A 15868-nucleotide genomic window follows, 5' to 3' on the forward strand; every position below is an offset into this window, starting at 1 on the left:
CCGCGGTTCATTGGTCCGTTCCGTGTCTCCCAGGTCGTCAATCCTGTCGCTGTGCGACTGCTTCTTCCGCGACATCTTCGTCGCGTCCATCCTGTCTTCCATGTCTCCTGTGTCAAGCCCTTTCTTCGCACCCCGTTCGTCTTCCCTCCCCCTCCCGTCCTTGTCGAGAGCGCACCTATTTACAAGGTACGTAGGATCATGGACATGCGTTCTCGGGGACGGGGTCACCAATACTTAGTGGATTGGGAGGGTTACGGTCCTGAGGAGAGGAGTTGGGTTCCGTCTCGGGACGTCCTGGACCGTTCACTGATTGATGATTTCCTCCGTTGCCGCCAGGATTCCTCCTCGAGTGCGCCAGGAGGCGCTCGGTGAGTGGGGGGGTACTGTCATGTTTTGTCTTATATTGTCTTGTCATTTTGCTTTTCCTTCTGTTCGTTTTCCCCCTGCTGGTCTTTTTAGGTTCGTTCCCCTTTTTCTCTCTCCCTCTCTCTCTCTCTTCTCTCTATCGTTCCGTTCCTGCTCCCAGCTGTTCCTATTCCCCTAATCAATCATTTAGTCTTCCCACACCTGTTCCCTATCTTTTCCCCTGATTAGAGTCCCTATTTCTCCCCTTGTTTTCCGTTTCTGTCCTGTCGGATCCTTGTATATTGTTCACCGTGCTGTGTCTTTGTATCGCCCTGTCGTGTCGTGTTTCCCTCAGATGCTGCGTGGTGAGCAGGTGTCTGAGTCTGCTACGGTCAAGTGCCATCCCGAGGCAACCTGCAGTTTATGATCGAGTCTCCAGTCTGTTCTCGTCATTACGAGTGGAATTGTTCTTTATGCTTTATTTACCGCTCCGATTTGTCTAGGAGTATTGAATATTTACTTTACTGGATTAAAGACTCTGTTTTCGCCAAGTCGCTTTTGGGTCCTCATTCACCTGCATAACACCAACACCTTGACTTTGTTCATCTTAAACCATTTTTCCACAACTTTGGAAGAATGCTTGGGGACATTGTCCATTTGGAAGACCCATTTGTAACCAAGTTTTAACTTCCTGACTGATGTCTTGAGATGTTGCTTTAATATATCCACATAATTTTCCTGCCTCATGATCCCATCTATTTTGTGAAGTGCACCTGTCCCTCCTGCAGGAAAGTACCCCCACAACATGATGCTGCCACCCCGTGCTTCACGGTTGGGATGGTGTTCTTCGGCTTGCAAGCCTCCCCCTTTTTCCTCCAAACATTATGGTGGCATAACGATGGTCATTATGGCCATCTTAGTTTCATCAGACCAGAGGACATTTCTCCAAAATGTACGATCTTTGTCCACATGTGCAGTTGCAAACCGTAGTCTGGCTTTTTATGGTGGTTTTGGAGCAGTGGCTTCTTCATTGCTGAGCGACCTTTCAGGTTATGTCGATATACGACTCATTGTACTGTGGATATAAATAATTTTATACCTGTTTCCTCCAGCATCTTCACAAGGTCCTTTGCTGTTTTCTGGGATTGATATGCTCTTTTCGCACCAAACGCGTCTCCTTCCTGAGCTGTGTGACGGCTGCGTGGTCCCATGGTGTTTATACTTGCATACTATTGTTTGTACAGATGGACCTGGTACCTTCAGGCATTTGGAAATACCAGACTTGTGGAGGTCTACAATTTTTTTTCTGAGGTCTTGGCTGATTTCTTTTGATTTTCGAATGTCAAGCAAAGAGGAACTGAGTTTGAAGGTAGGCCTTGAAATACATCCACAGGTACACCTCCAATTGACTCAAATGATAGCCTATCAGAAGCTTCTAAAGCCATGACATAATTTTCTGGAATTTTCCAAGCTGTTTAAAGGCACAGTCAACTTACCGTATGTAAACTCCTGACCTACTGGAATTGTGATACAGTGAATTATACATGGAATAATATCTCTTTAAACAATTGTTGAAATATTACTTGTGTCATGCACAAAGTAGATGTCCTAACCGACTTGCCAAAACTATAGTTTGTTAACAAGAAATGTGTGGAGTGGTAGAAAAACGAGTTTTAATGACTCCAACCTAAGTGTATGTAAACTTCCGACTTCAACTGTATGTGCATCCTTCCAAGCACACCCTTCTCATTAACCCGTGGTGAGTTATTCACAACTGTTGATTAACAAATAAGGTTCTATATATATAAGATGGCTAAATAAAGAGCAACATTATTGATGATTATTATGTTATGATATGTGCCCTGGTCCTAAGAGGTCTTTGTCACTTCCCATGAGCTGGATTGTGCCAAATACTCATTCTTATGTTTAATAAATGTATTGTATAGTGTGTGTGTGTAGCAGGCTTACAAGGGTGGCAAAAAACAACATTTGAGAGTGCGCTGACCCTGGTGCTAGAGGGGGTATGAATGTTTGAAGGGGTACGGGACTATAAAAGTTTGGGAAGGATGAGAACAGAGGAGAGTCAGCTTTCACATAGCGGAGAGCCTCTGTAACACAGAGGAGAATGGTCTCAGTTGAGTGAGCCGCCTTGACTGGTTAGGGTGAGGCGGAATTATTGTAATCAAAAGGAGAGACTTTTAGATTTGTTCAAAACAATCTAACTATTATTTAATTAATGCAGTAATGGATCTGGTCGGTAATCACCCATGGAGGTGATCACTGAGAACGCAACGTGCTGGTTTGAGCCACAGCATTTTATATCAAAGTCCATCCTCCTTCAGTCTACATGATAAACAACAGATTTAAGGAATGGGTCACAAGGTTAAGATTAGTATGAAAGATACTTATAATTCACAGCAGACAGTATGTCACTGTGCTGAAACCAGCGTCTGTCCCTGGAGTCATCTCTCCCTGGTACCTTATAGAACAGAAACATTAACTCATGATCTGGAATGCGGTATCACCCTAAGACATCGGAAATCTTCTCGAGGCCCATCCTCAGTATAATACACACAGATGAGAGTTCTAACAACCCCTTATTCTGTTGCATAAAACAACCATTTGATGCAATAACAGCATTATAACATAATCTTGTAATTTCCAACATAAGGGTCAAAAAGATTGTTCTGAAAGAGCTAATGTGAGTTGGTGAGAGAGAGCACGCTCAAGTGTTTTGGAAAGAAGGGAAACCGGTCTGTAGTTTTTGACATCAGAGTGGCCGAGTGCTGGTTTCTTGAGGAGGGGAGTGACTCTGGCCATCTTGAAGTCAGAAGGGATGCAGACATCGGTCAGGGATAAGTTGATGAGGGAGGTGAGTAATGGGAGGTAGTCTCCAGAGATGGTCTGGAGAAGGGAGGAGGGGAATGGGTCAAGTGGGCAGGTTGTTGGGTGAACATCACTAGTCGTAGGATTTCATCTGGAGAGAGAGGGGAGAAAGAGGTCAAGGTGTGGGGTAGTTCTGTGAGAGTGGAATCAGTGGGCTTAGTAGGCTACAGGTGAATGAGGAGCGGATGTCGTCAACCTTTTTTTCAAAGTGGTTGACAAAGTCATCCGCAGAGAGGGAGGAAGGAGCAGGTGGAAGAAGGAGGAGGGAGGAGAACGGGGAGAAGAGTTTCCCAGAGTTGGAAACAGAAGCTTGACATTTGGAGTGATAGAAATTGACTTTAGCAGCAGATAGAGAGGAAGAGAAGGTTTCGAGGAGGGAGTGGAACGATTCATGAATTTTCTTCCATTTGTGCTCAGCTGCCTGCAGCCCAGTTCTGTTAGCATGCAGTGCATCCACAAGATTTCTGTGATTTTTGCAATGATTCGCACTTTTGTAACTGATATGATGACTCAATCACTCTTACTGAAATCCATACAAAAAGAAGCGGCTGCTGCTACAACTAGGGTAATCTTAATTGAGTGGAAAATAATTAAGGACTCACTGAAATTCTAAAATCAAATGTGAGAAAAAAAGACAGTCTACTGTATGTATGAGGCATTTTTTTACCCAGTCGCTGTCAGTCAGGAAGTCTGCTTTGAATAAGTGTGACAGTGCAGTTGTAGCCTTTGGCAATTTCAACTGAAGTGAAACATGATTAAGTACATTTTGAAATTCTAAAATCTTATGTGAAAAAAGACAACAGCTTCATTGTCAGTGGTAACTAACATTCAACCGATCATCTCACTGAAACTTTTACTTCTAGAAATCCCTAAATAATTTATCACATATATATTTAACCAGGGTCACCTCTGCATGAGTACGCTAAAACACTAAAGGTTTCACTCCACTCTAACCCCACTAGAAGAGCTGTTTTTCCTTTTAAACAACATTGACCTCAAAGAGAGTAATGGGTCCAGAGGAAGATATCAGGGCTCATAACAATATATCAGTAAGGGCCTAGAAGAAGACAGACCAACTGAAAGGTTCAACCAAGGTCACAGATAGATTCATTAAAACATACAAAGCATATATTCCTTAAATAAATAAAGAAATGTAGAAGCAGATAACCTGACGTTGCATCAGTACAGTTAAACTCACTCCTACATCAGTGTGTTTGTGTGTGTGTTTTAGTTTTACTATCCTTGTGTGGACATTTTGCCAGCTATTTCACGCTTAGGGGTTAGGTTTAGGGTCAGGGTTAGAATTAGGGTTATGGGTAAGGGATTAGGTTTTGGGCTAGGAGTTAGGGTAAGGTTTATGTGTTTGGGGTTAAGGTTTGGGAAAAACTACATTTTTGTTAACCTGCGCCCAAGAAAGTGAAGGTAACCTGCCTAAATTATTACTGCCCCGTAGCACTCACATCGGTAGCCATGAAGTGCTACGAAAGGCTGGTCATGACTCACATCAACACCATCATGCCAGAAACCCTAGACCCACTCCAATTTGCATACCGCCCAAAACAGATCCATAAATGACACAATCCCAATCACACTCCACACTGCACTTTCCCTCCCGGACAAAAGGAACACCAATGTGAAAATGCTGTTCATTGACAACAGCTCAGCGTTCAACACCATAATACCAACAATGCTCATCGTTAAGCTAAGGACCCTAGGACTGAACACCTCACTCTGCAACTGGATCCTGGACTTCCTGACAGGCCGCCTCCAGGTGGTATGGGTAGGCAACAACACGCTGATCCTCAACACTGGGGTCCCTCAGGGTTGTGTGCTTAGTCCCCTCCTGTACTCCCTGTTCACCCATGACTGCATGGCCAAGCATGACTCCAATACCATCATTAAGTTTTCTGACGACACAACAGTGGCACAGACAACGATGAGACAGTCTATTGGGAGGAGGTCAGAGACACGGCAGTGTGGTGCCGGGACAACAACCTCTCCCTCAATGTGAGCAAGACAAAGGAGCTGATTGTGGACTATAGGAAAAGGAGGTCCGAACAGCCCCCCATTAACATCAACAGGGCTGAAGTGGAGAGGCGCGAGAGTTTCAAGTTCCTTGGTATCCACATCACCAATGAACTATCATGGTCCAAACACACCAAGTCAGTTGTGAAGAGGGCACAACCACACCTTTTCCCCCTCTGGAGATTGAAAAGATTTGGCATGGGTCCCCAGATCCTCATAAAGTTCTACAGCTGCACCATCGAGAGCATCTTGACTGGTTGCATCACCGACTGGTATGGCAACTGCTCGACATGTGATTGTAAAGCACAACAGAGGGTAGTGCGTACGGCCCAGTACCTCACTGGGGCCAAGCTTCCTGACATCCAGGACCTACAGTACCAGGCAAAAGTTTGGACACACCTACTCATTCAAGGGTTTTCTTTATTTCTACTATTTTAATAATAAGAATAATATAATATTATTCTAATATTAATAGAATATTAGAATAATAGAGAAGACATCAAAACTCTGAAATAACACATGGAATCAAGTTGTAACCAAAAAAAGTGTTAAACAAAAATATATTCTTCAAAGTAGCCACCCTTGATGACAGCGCTGCACACGCTTGGCATTCTCTCAACCAACTTCATGAGGTAGTCACCTGGAAAGCATTTCAATTAACAGGTGCGCCTTGGGGCGGCAGGGTAGCCTAGTGGTTAGAGCGTTGGACTAGTAACCAGAAGGTTGCATGTTCAAACCCCTGAGCTGACAAGGTACAAATCTGTCGTTCTGCCCCTGAACAGGAACCCACTGTTCCTAGGCTGTCATTGAAAATAAGAATTTGTTCTTCACTGACTTGCCTAGTTAAAAAATAAAAAGTGGAATTGAAGGACACCAATAAGAAGAAGAGACTTGATTGGGCCAAGAAACACAAGCAATGGATTGTCTGATTGTTGGTGGAAATCTGGTCTGATGAGTCCAATTGTGAGATTTATGATTCCAACCACCGTGTCTTTGTGAGACGCAGTAGGTGAACGGATGATCTCCACATGTTCCCACCGTAAAGCATGGTGGGGGTGCTTTGGTGGTGACACTGTCAATGATTTATTTAGAATTCAAGGTAAACTGCAGCGATATGCCATCCCATCTGGTTTGCATTTAGTGGGACTATCCAACCCATCTCCAGGCTATGTAAGGGTGATTTGACAAAGAAGGAAAGTGATGGAGTGCTGCATCAGATGACCTGGCATCCCCAATCACTCACCTCAACCCAATTGTGTCAATGACAGTGTGTTGGCAATAGCCACCACTAACATTGAGTGGCTGCTGCCAACACACTGTCATTGACACTGACCCAACTCCAGCCATTTTAATAATGGGAATTGATGGGAAATGATGTAAATATATCACTAGCCACTTTAAACAATGCTACCTTATATAATGTTACTTACCCTACATTATTCATCTCATATACATATGTATATACTGTAATAATATAATAATATATGCCATTTAGCAGACGCTTTTATCATTATTCATCTCATATACATATGTATATACTGTACTCTACAACATCGACTGCATCCTTATGTAACACATGTATCACTAGCCACTTTAACTATGCCACTTTGTTTACTTTGTCTACATACTCATCTCATATGTATATACTGTACTCGATACCATCTACTGTATGCTGCTCTGTACCATCACTCATTCATATATCCTTATGTACATGTTCCTTATCCCCTTACACTGTGTATAAGACAGTAGTTTTGGAATTGTTAGTTAGATTACTTGTTGGTTATCACTGCATTGTCGGAACTAGAAGCACAAGCATTTCGCTACACTCGCATTAACATCTGCTAACCATGTGTATGTGACAAATAAAATTTGATTTGATTTGATTTGAATTGAGATGGTTTGGGATGAGTTGCAGAGTGAAGGAGTGATGAGGACCACAGAGTGAAGGAAAAGCAGCCAACAAGTGCTCAGCATATGTGGGAACTGTTGGAAAAGCATTCCAGCTGAAGCTGGTTGAGAGATTGCCAAGAGTGTGCAAAGCTGTCATCAAGGCAAAGGGTGGCTACTTTGAGGAATCTAAAATCAAAAATATATTTTGATTTGTTAACACTTTCTTTGGTTACTACATGATTCCATGTGTGTTATTTCATAGTTTTGATGTCTTCACTATTATTCTGCAATGTAGAAAATAGTAAAAAATAAAGAAAACCCTTGAATGAGTAGTTAACTAGGCAGTGTCAGAGGAAGGCCCAAAAAATGGTCAAAGACTCCAGTCACCCAAGTCATAGACTGTTCTCTATGCTACCGCACGGCAAGCGATATTGGAGTGCCAAGTCTCGGACCAAAAACACCTTCGACCCCCAAGCCATAAGACTGCTGAACAATTAATCAAATGGCCACCCAGACTATTTACATGGTAGTCAACTAAAGAGTCTAATAGTATAGTGTGCTGATCTAGGACCAGTGTTGTCTCTTAAATCATAATGAATACGAGTGGGGACCTGATCCTAAATCAGCATTCCTACTCTGAGATGCTTTGTGAATACCGGCCCTGACCTGTCCCAATACCTGCTGTTCTGTTTTTACTGGTGGCATGTCCATGTTTGAGGTATTGCATATCGTTCCATAATAGTGTTGAGTCACGATAAACTGATGATACACTATTTTATTACATAATACAAAGTACTGAAATGCAGTTCCATCCCCTGATCATCAGTATATTGCCTTTTCCAATGAGTGCATATCTTAATATTTTAGATTACAAATGTTGGAATAATGACCTTTAGCTCCTGACAAGAAGAAAATGGCCAAATTAGTATTTTTCCTGGCAGCCCGTGGCAGTGTGCTAGCTGTGCCATGTGATTAGCATTTTGATTAAGAGACAAACAAACAGAGAAATAACACATGCATAAAGAGAGCTTAGTTAGAGGGTGTCATGCCAGTGAGCCACACAGCACAACTAGACAAAATGACAAGATCCGATGTAGGGGAGGAATTAAAAGTCCACTTGAAGGAAAGAAATATTGACTGCAATAAGCTGTTTTAATCAGAGGTGAAATGGAAGCTGCAGTGATGTCTCACTTGGTAGAGTATGGCACTCGCAACACCAGGGTTGTAGGTTCAATTCCCATGGGGGACAGGATGAAAATGTATGCACTTACTAATGTAAGTCACTCAGGATAAGAGTGTTTGGTAAATGGAAGGCAGGCAGACTCTACTTCTGCCAGCCTTCCATAGTTGTTAGCTACCGGTTCGTCTGGTTAAGGAACACAAGCTGCTTTACGAAGTTAAAAACAATAGTATTAAGCAAAACAATAGTGTCTAGCTTTGATTGTCTTTCTCCCCCTTGAGTATAGAAAAGTAGGCTGTCTTGCTCAACCCTCCCACTTTCCCAATTTCATTCCATAGTCAGGTTCTGACAAGCCTCTCTCTTTCTACAGAGAAAACCAATTTTTTTCTAGCCCTAACTGTTCAAAAGCTATGACCCATATTACCGGCGCTAAGTATTTTTAAAATTATTATTATTTATTAATTTTAAAAAATGCCTTAGGGATTCGTCACTCGACTCGTGACTCGACCATTGGTGACTCGGACTTGGACTCGAGCACTGGGGACTTGGGACTCAACTTGGACTAAAAGTTTAGTGACTAAAAGTTTAGCGACTCGTCTTTATCACTGGGAAGAAGTACCTAAGACAAACACACAAGAAGGTGGCAGGTAGCCTAGTGGTTAGAGCATTGGACTAGTAATTGGAAGGTTGCAATATCGAATCCCCGAGCTGACAAGGTAAAAAATGGTCGTTTTGCCCCTGAACAAACCACTGTTTTCAGGCCAACATTGAAAATAAGAATTTGTTCTTAACTGACTTGCCTAGTTTAGTAAAGGCAACAAAAAAAGAATAGTCATGTGTGGTTCAGCTAATAATAGCATAGTCCTAGCAACACCAGAGATGTGGGTTCAATTCCAGCTTGTGTCACATACAGTATATAAAAAAATATATACACTCACAGAACTGTAAGTTGCAAGTCAGCTAAATGGTGTATAAAAGTTTGCAGCATGGATTTTGCACATACAATCTCTATTGGTTGTTCTCTGACAGACTGTGTTCTCTCTCTCTTTCTTCTTCTCCTGATATATAACCTAACGTCCTAGTCCTGTCAGGAACAACACAATATGATTCATTACCCCTTTAGAAAGAAACCAGAGTCTTCCTCCCCTTCCTCTCCGCTACCTTCCATCCTGCTAATTACTAAAACTAGCTGACCTTCCCTCCATCTCTTCATCCCTCCACCCAAATGGCACCATATTCATTATATAGGGATATATTAGGAAGGGAATAGGTGGCTATTTGGGACACAGACCCAGTCTCCTGGGCACGGTGCGGTCAGTTATCATTTGCGCTGTAGAGATGTGGAGGCAATGTATTATTTTCTGCCCCATTCCTGCCCACTTTAGGAGAGGCAGCCCCTGGGCTCAGCTCCACCAAAAGAAGAAATAGGCCTACAATGTGGAATGTGAATATATTTGCTGCATTCACAGAAAGAAAGATAGAGAGATAGAGACATAGAGAGAGAGAAAGAGAGAGAGGTGTGAATTGGCATATTTCATATATATAACAATTCATTGATTTAGCTAATTCTACTTTGTTAACAGTTTATATAATTACGTAACCTTTGACCAGAAAACATCTTGCAGTTAGTTAATGCAAGTAATGTACTGTTTATAATATGCCAAATGCATTGACTGATATAATCCATAAATGCCAAAGAAGTTGGTTACAGTCAGCATCACTTATTCATATCATAGTTAGATAGTGTCAGTGATATCAGGCTCTCCTTCTGGGTGTGAAACAGTAGTGTTGTGCTGCTAGACAAGGCTCATCATATCACTGTCAACAGTGTCAATGTCATTGTTTCCCCATCACATGGCAGACAATTATCTTCCAATAAACTGAGAACGATTAGAACCATAGCTACAGGACAGGACAGGTGGACGGCTGACGAGGAGATACAGTGTCTGTGTCCCAAATAGCACCCCACTCCATATAGTGCCCATAGGGCTCTGGTCAAAATTAGTGCACTATAAAGGGAATAGGGTGACATTTGGGACACATACAGTGCTTAAGCATCCCATAGATCACCTTCACACTGAGTTGGAGGCTCTATAAATCATACCAGACAGAATGGGACTAATTACAGGCTGCACCCCAAATGGCACCCTATTCCCTATATAATTCCCTTAAAGCAAATGCTAAAATGTATTTTAAATATTTCAAATATATTTTTAACCCAGGTCTGCCAGTCACCTAAAAAGCTATCTCATCTCACTACACAATAGCAGTCACAGGGACAGGGACCATATAGGCCTATCCTAAGTGTTTGCACAAGAGCGAGGTTTGCAGTGATAATAGCGTATTACTTATGAATTAGATGGCGATTAATCAACCCTGAGTTCATTTCAGCCTAACAACAGCCCCACGACTTGATTTGGAATTGAGGAATGGGGCTGGGGATCATATTGGCATGATAATTTCTGACTGAATAAAGCAAGTCCATTTCTTCACAATCAAAATAGCTTATTATTAAATTAACTATACCCAGTGGGGAACCGTGAGGGCATCCTGCACCTTCAGAGAAGCCCTAAGGATTTATAAAATGATTGTTGTAGTTTTAAAATATAAAATGTTGTTTTAATTTCTATTTAATATTTTCAATAATTTTTCAATGGTATTGTAATTATGTGAATATTTTCAATGATATTCTGATATAATCTTGTGTCGGAAAGGAAAGGGTGATGAGAAAAAATATCCAATCAGGATTTTTCTTTGGTAGTCTCTGGGTAGATAAACCTGGCTAGCTAAGTCAGCCATTGGCTAAGCCCTCAGAAGCGAGATAGAAGGCAGCTGCCATTGAGGGAGTTCTATTAACCTGAAAAATGGTGCATCGGTCTATGGACCATGACGTGAACGGGAAAAAGAGGTAAGGGAGGGGCACTCTTCTCTTATCGAACTGTAATCTGCCCCACTCAGTCAAACCAGTTTTCATTGGGAAGCAGATAAAGCATCTTTATCAAAAGCAATCACTTTTTGCACAGATTCCTATTCATTACTCTACATGCTTAATGTTTTTGTTTTGAGCCGACTTAGCTGTGGACTTTGAACAGGGCACCTGGCTCACACCCAGAGGCAGACCTGTTCCGAAACGAATTCCAAAACTAATTCCAATTACTTTTCACCCTGGTGGAAGATAATCGAATCACCTCACTCAACTGTATTAGTGCAGAAGTTTGGAGCAACAGTTGTCTCAACCAATCACATTTTGACTTGTAAAGAAAAATAATGGAAAGGCAGACAGGTCACTGCAATTGTGAACAGTAGGTGTCCCAAGGTCTAGCTAGTAGCTAGCTAGCTTTTGTTGTAGGTTGGTTAAAAGTGTGTAGCGTCTGCAACAAGTGTTATCGAAGAGGATGTTGATGCTAATTTGTTGGCTTTGCCCTTTTCAAGATAAACTAACGTTGGATTAATTGGTGCCTCTAGGGCAATTTATGTGAATGTTGATGAGCATATTGATATGTATAGTGTACACTAAGTGTACAAAACATTAAGAATACATACTCTTTCCATGACAGACTGACCAGGGGAATCCAGGTGAAAACAACAGTATGATCCCTTATTGATGTCACTTGTTTTTCCCCTTCAATCAGTGTGGATGATGGGGAGGAGACATGTTAAAGAAGGATTTGTAAGCCTTGAGACAGTTGAGACATGGATTGTGTGTGTGTGCCATTCAGAGAGTGAATTGGCAAGACAAAAGATTTAAGTGCCTCTGAACGGGGTATGGTAGGTGCCAGGCACACTGGTTTGTGTCAAGGTTCTTAATGTTTTGCACACTCAGTGTATATTGATGTGTTAGATGTGTATTGATGTGTATACAGTGCTCATCTGTGAAAGAGACCTTGGTCTCGGCATGAGTCCCTGTACATTCCTGGATCCCTCGTCTTTTCAGTTTGCTGCAGCTAGCGACTGGAACGAGCTGCAACAAACACTCAAACTGGACAGTTTTATCTCAATCTCTTCATTCATTCAACTCAATCATGGACACTACTACTGACAGTTGTGGCTGCTTTGCGTGATGTATTGTTGTCTCTACCTTCCTGCCCTTTGTGCTGTTGTCTGTGGCCAATGATGTTATTACCCTGTTTTGTGCTGCTACCATGTTGTGTTGCTACCATGTTGTTGTCATGTTGTGTTGCTACTATACTGTGTTGTCATATGTTGCTGCCATGCTGTGTTGTTGTCTTAGGTCTCTCTTTTTGTAGTATTGTGTTGTCTCTCTTGTCATGATGTGTGTTTTGTCCTATATTTTTATTTCATTTATTTTTATTTTGAATCCCAGCCCCGTCCCTGCAGGAGGCCTTTTGCCTTTTGGTAGGCCATCATTGTAAGTAAGAATATGTTCTTAACTGACTTGGCTAGTTAAATAAAGGTTAAATAAAAAATAAAAATAATAATAAATAAAGGCTAAATATCCAAATATAGTAAGCACATCTAAATAGAAGACATTATTTTGATACTTCATAAAACTTATGTCATTAAAGATAAGCATTCTGCTCTAAGAGCTGTATAGTCTACTAATAGACAGAAACATGCAAAAAATGGTTGTCACTTAACTCTGCCCTGCAGTAAATTGTGTATAAAGAAGAGGCTGTCAATGTCAGACAAGATCCAGAAAAGAAAAGTGGATACATCCAGTCATTCGGGCGGCAGGTGGCCTAGTGTTGGGCCAGTAACAAGGTAGCCTAGTGTTGGGCCAGTAACAAGGTAGCCTAGTGTTGGGCCAGTAACAAGGTGGCCTAGTGTTGGGCCAGTAACAAGGTAGCCTAGTGTTGGGCCAGTAACAAGGTAGCCTAGTGTTGGGCCAGTAACAAGGTAGCCTAGTGTTGGGCCAGTAACAAGGTAGCCTAGTGTTGGGCCAGTAACAAGGTAGCCTAGTGTTGGGCCAGTAACAAGGTAGCCTAGTGTTGGGCCAGTAACAAGGTAGCCTAGTGTTGGGCCAGTAACAAGGTAGCCTAGTGTTGGGCCAGTAACAAGGTGGCCTAGTGTTGGGCCAGTAACAAGGTAGCCTAGTGTTGGGCCAGTAACAAGGTAGCCTAGCGTCGGGCCAGTAACAAGGTAGCCTATCGTCGGGCCAGTAACCGAAAAGTTGCTGGATCGAATCCCCGAGCTGAGGGTAAAAATCTGTTGTTCTGCTCCTGAAAAAGGCACTTAACCCAATGTTCCCCAATAGGCCGTCATTGTAAATAAGAATTTGTTCTTAACTGAATTATCATCCACTTATTGTAAAATTATCAAGCAGCATTATGGGCACTGTAAGCAGATCAGCTGTTCATTTTAAACAAACCACATTTACCTAACAGACAACAAAAGACAAGACTTTACGTCGGAATAATGGATTTGTAAAGGATTATCTCATGACAACAAAGCTTGTAGCCCATTGACAGCATTATCACTAGGCTCCACAAAGCGAAACCGTTAGCCCACTCTCAGTCTTCTCCCCTGGATTTATTTATTAATTTCTTCAATCTTACTCATTGCCTACAATCAAGGTGGACTGACCAGCCTGAAAACGATCACTGAATCGGACTCAGAAATCCTTAAAACCTAATAATTATATGGAGAGATGTCCTTTTATTTTCTTTCTTTCTTTTTTGGATTAAATGCATGCCATGTTTAGCCACCATGGACATTATATGACATTACTTGACACGAAGCTATGGATTTATTTCCTAACAGGTGGCATGTGTGCAAGAGCCAAGACAAATGAATAACATGTGCATTACTGGTCCGCAAAATATGAGAACAAACTACGCTCGACGATGCTCAGTTGACATAACATTCTCGCATCACAGCGCAGTCAAGCTCCTTTTCAAATTCTGAAGACACAACATAACACTTTTATTGCAATTCAACTTTCAAATAACTTTCAACTAAGAAAAATGCTTCCAAAAACAGACTAGACTTCGCGTAAAATGAAAGAATAATGCCCCATGTCTATTATTTCAGTGAAAAAATGTAAGGAGTTCGTTAAAGTGGGAACATCCAGTTGACTCCATCTATTTACCTTGCAAATGGTTCGGTGTGAAATGATGAGGAAATCCGCTCAAATCCATTTGATAATAACTCACGTCTTGCAGTGTATTGCATTACCTGTAGATACCCTTGGATGTCGGGAAAGTAAAACCGTCTCCGTTTTGTTCTTGCCGGTTGTTCCAAACGCCTTCTCCACTGACTCGCGCTCAGAATGTTTGACTGCGATGAGCTGCATGCACTTGCTCTGCTTTGACCAAAAAACCTTCACGCATGCTCATCCCAGGGCCGAGGCAGCAATAGCAGACCTACCTGAGCCCGCGCAGTAGACTATGGCCTACATTAGGCTACCAGTACATTTACATTTACATTTACATTTAAGTCATTTAGCAGACGCTCTTATCCAGAGCGACTTACAAATTGGTGCATTCACCTTATGACATCCAGTGGAACAGTCACACATCCAGTGGAACAGTCACTGTCTTCCTGCTCTGAAAAAAGTGTTTTATTTCTCTCAGCTTTATTTTTTTTTTTAAATAGTTTGACATTAATCGTTGGTGTTTACTATAATAAACATGCGTAAATGCGCACAGTTATAAACTATATTTAAGTATTCAAAATAATAAAATCAACATTAACAATCTATTGGGAGATGAGACTTAATTGTATGCTATAGTGTTGGTCATCCTGTAAACCTACTATTTTAGAAGTAAAATGCAGGGTTCAGAACACAACCCACACACTGAGGTCTTCCTCTCCTCTCATAAACTTCCTGTGGTCGAGTTAGTTAGGTGGTTCTACACCCTCTCCTTCTCTGGATAAAAATGTATTCATGAGTAAAGCCACTTGAAAATGCACACACTTAGTGTGTTCTAGTAAAATAGTTAGAATACTTACAGTACCAGTCAAAAGTTTGGATACACCTACTCATTCCAGGGTTGGTCTCTATTTATACAATTTTCTACATAGTATAATAATAGTTAAGACATCAAAACTATGATATAACACATATGGACTCATGTAGTAACCAAGAAAGTGTTAAACAAATCTAAATATATTCTACATTTGAGATTCTTCAAGGTAGCCACCCTTTGCCTGGATGAAAGCTTTACACACTCTTGGCATTCTCTCAACCAGCTTCATGGGGAAGTCACCTGGAATGCATTCCAATTAACAAGTGTGCCTTGTTAAAAGTTTATTTATGGCATTTCTTTCCAAGTTCATATTTAAGGCAAAAACAGCTTAAATAAGCAAAGATAAACAACAGTCAATCAATACTTTAAGACATGAAGGTCAGTTAATGGGGAAAATTTCGAGAATTTTGAAAGTTTCTTCAAGTGCAGTCGCAAAAACAGTCAAGTGATATGATGAGCTGGCTCTCATGAGGACCGCCATAGGAAAGGAAGTCCCAGAGTTACCTCTGCTGCAGAGGATAAGCTCATTAGAGTTACCAGCCTCAGAAATTGCAGCTCAAATAAATGCTTCACCGAGTTTAAGTAACAGACACATTTCATTTCAACATCAACT

At 41.5% G+C, this 15868-nt stretch overlaps 1 protein-coding gene across 1 annotated transcript in view; it reads right to left on the reverse strand.

Moving 5' to 3' along the window:
* Positions 1–14555, reverse strand: part of LOC124044029 (zinc finger protein 385B-like) — a 199738-nt gene extending 185183 nt beyond the window's left edge. The window contains 1 exon segment of the mRNA XM_046363340.1: positions 14376–14555. Within this exon segment, the coding sequence (XP_046219296.1) occupies positions 14376–14424 (49 nt within the window). The 5' untranslated portion in view covers positions 14425–14555.
* Between the last annotated feature and the right edge of the window lie 1313 nt (positions 14556–15868).

This window comes from Oncorhynchus gorbuscha, linkage group LG09 (genome assembly GCF_021184085.1).
Source record: "Oncorhynchus gorbuscha isolate QuinsamMale2020 ecotype Even-year linkage group LG09, OgorEven_v1.0, whole genome shotgun sequence".
NCBI lineage: Eukaryota > Metazoa > Chordata > Actinopteri > Salmoniformes > Salmonidae > Oncorhynchus > Oncorhynchus gorbuscha.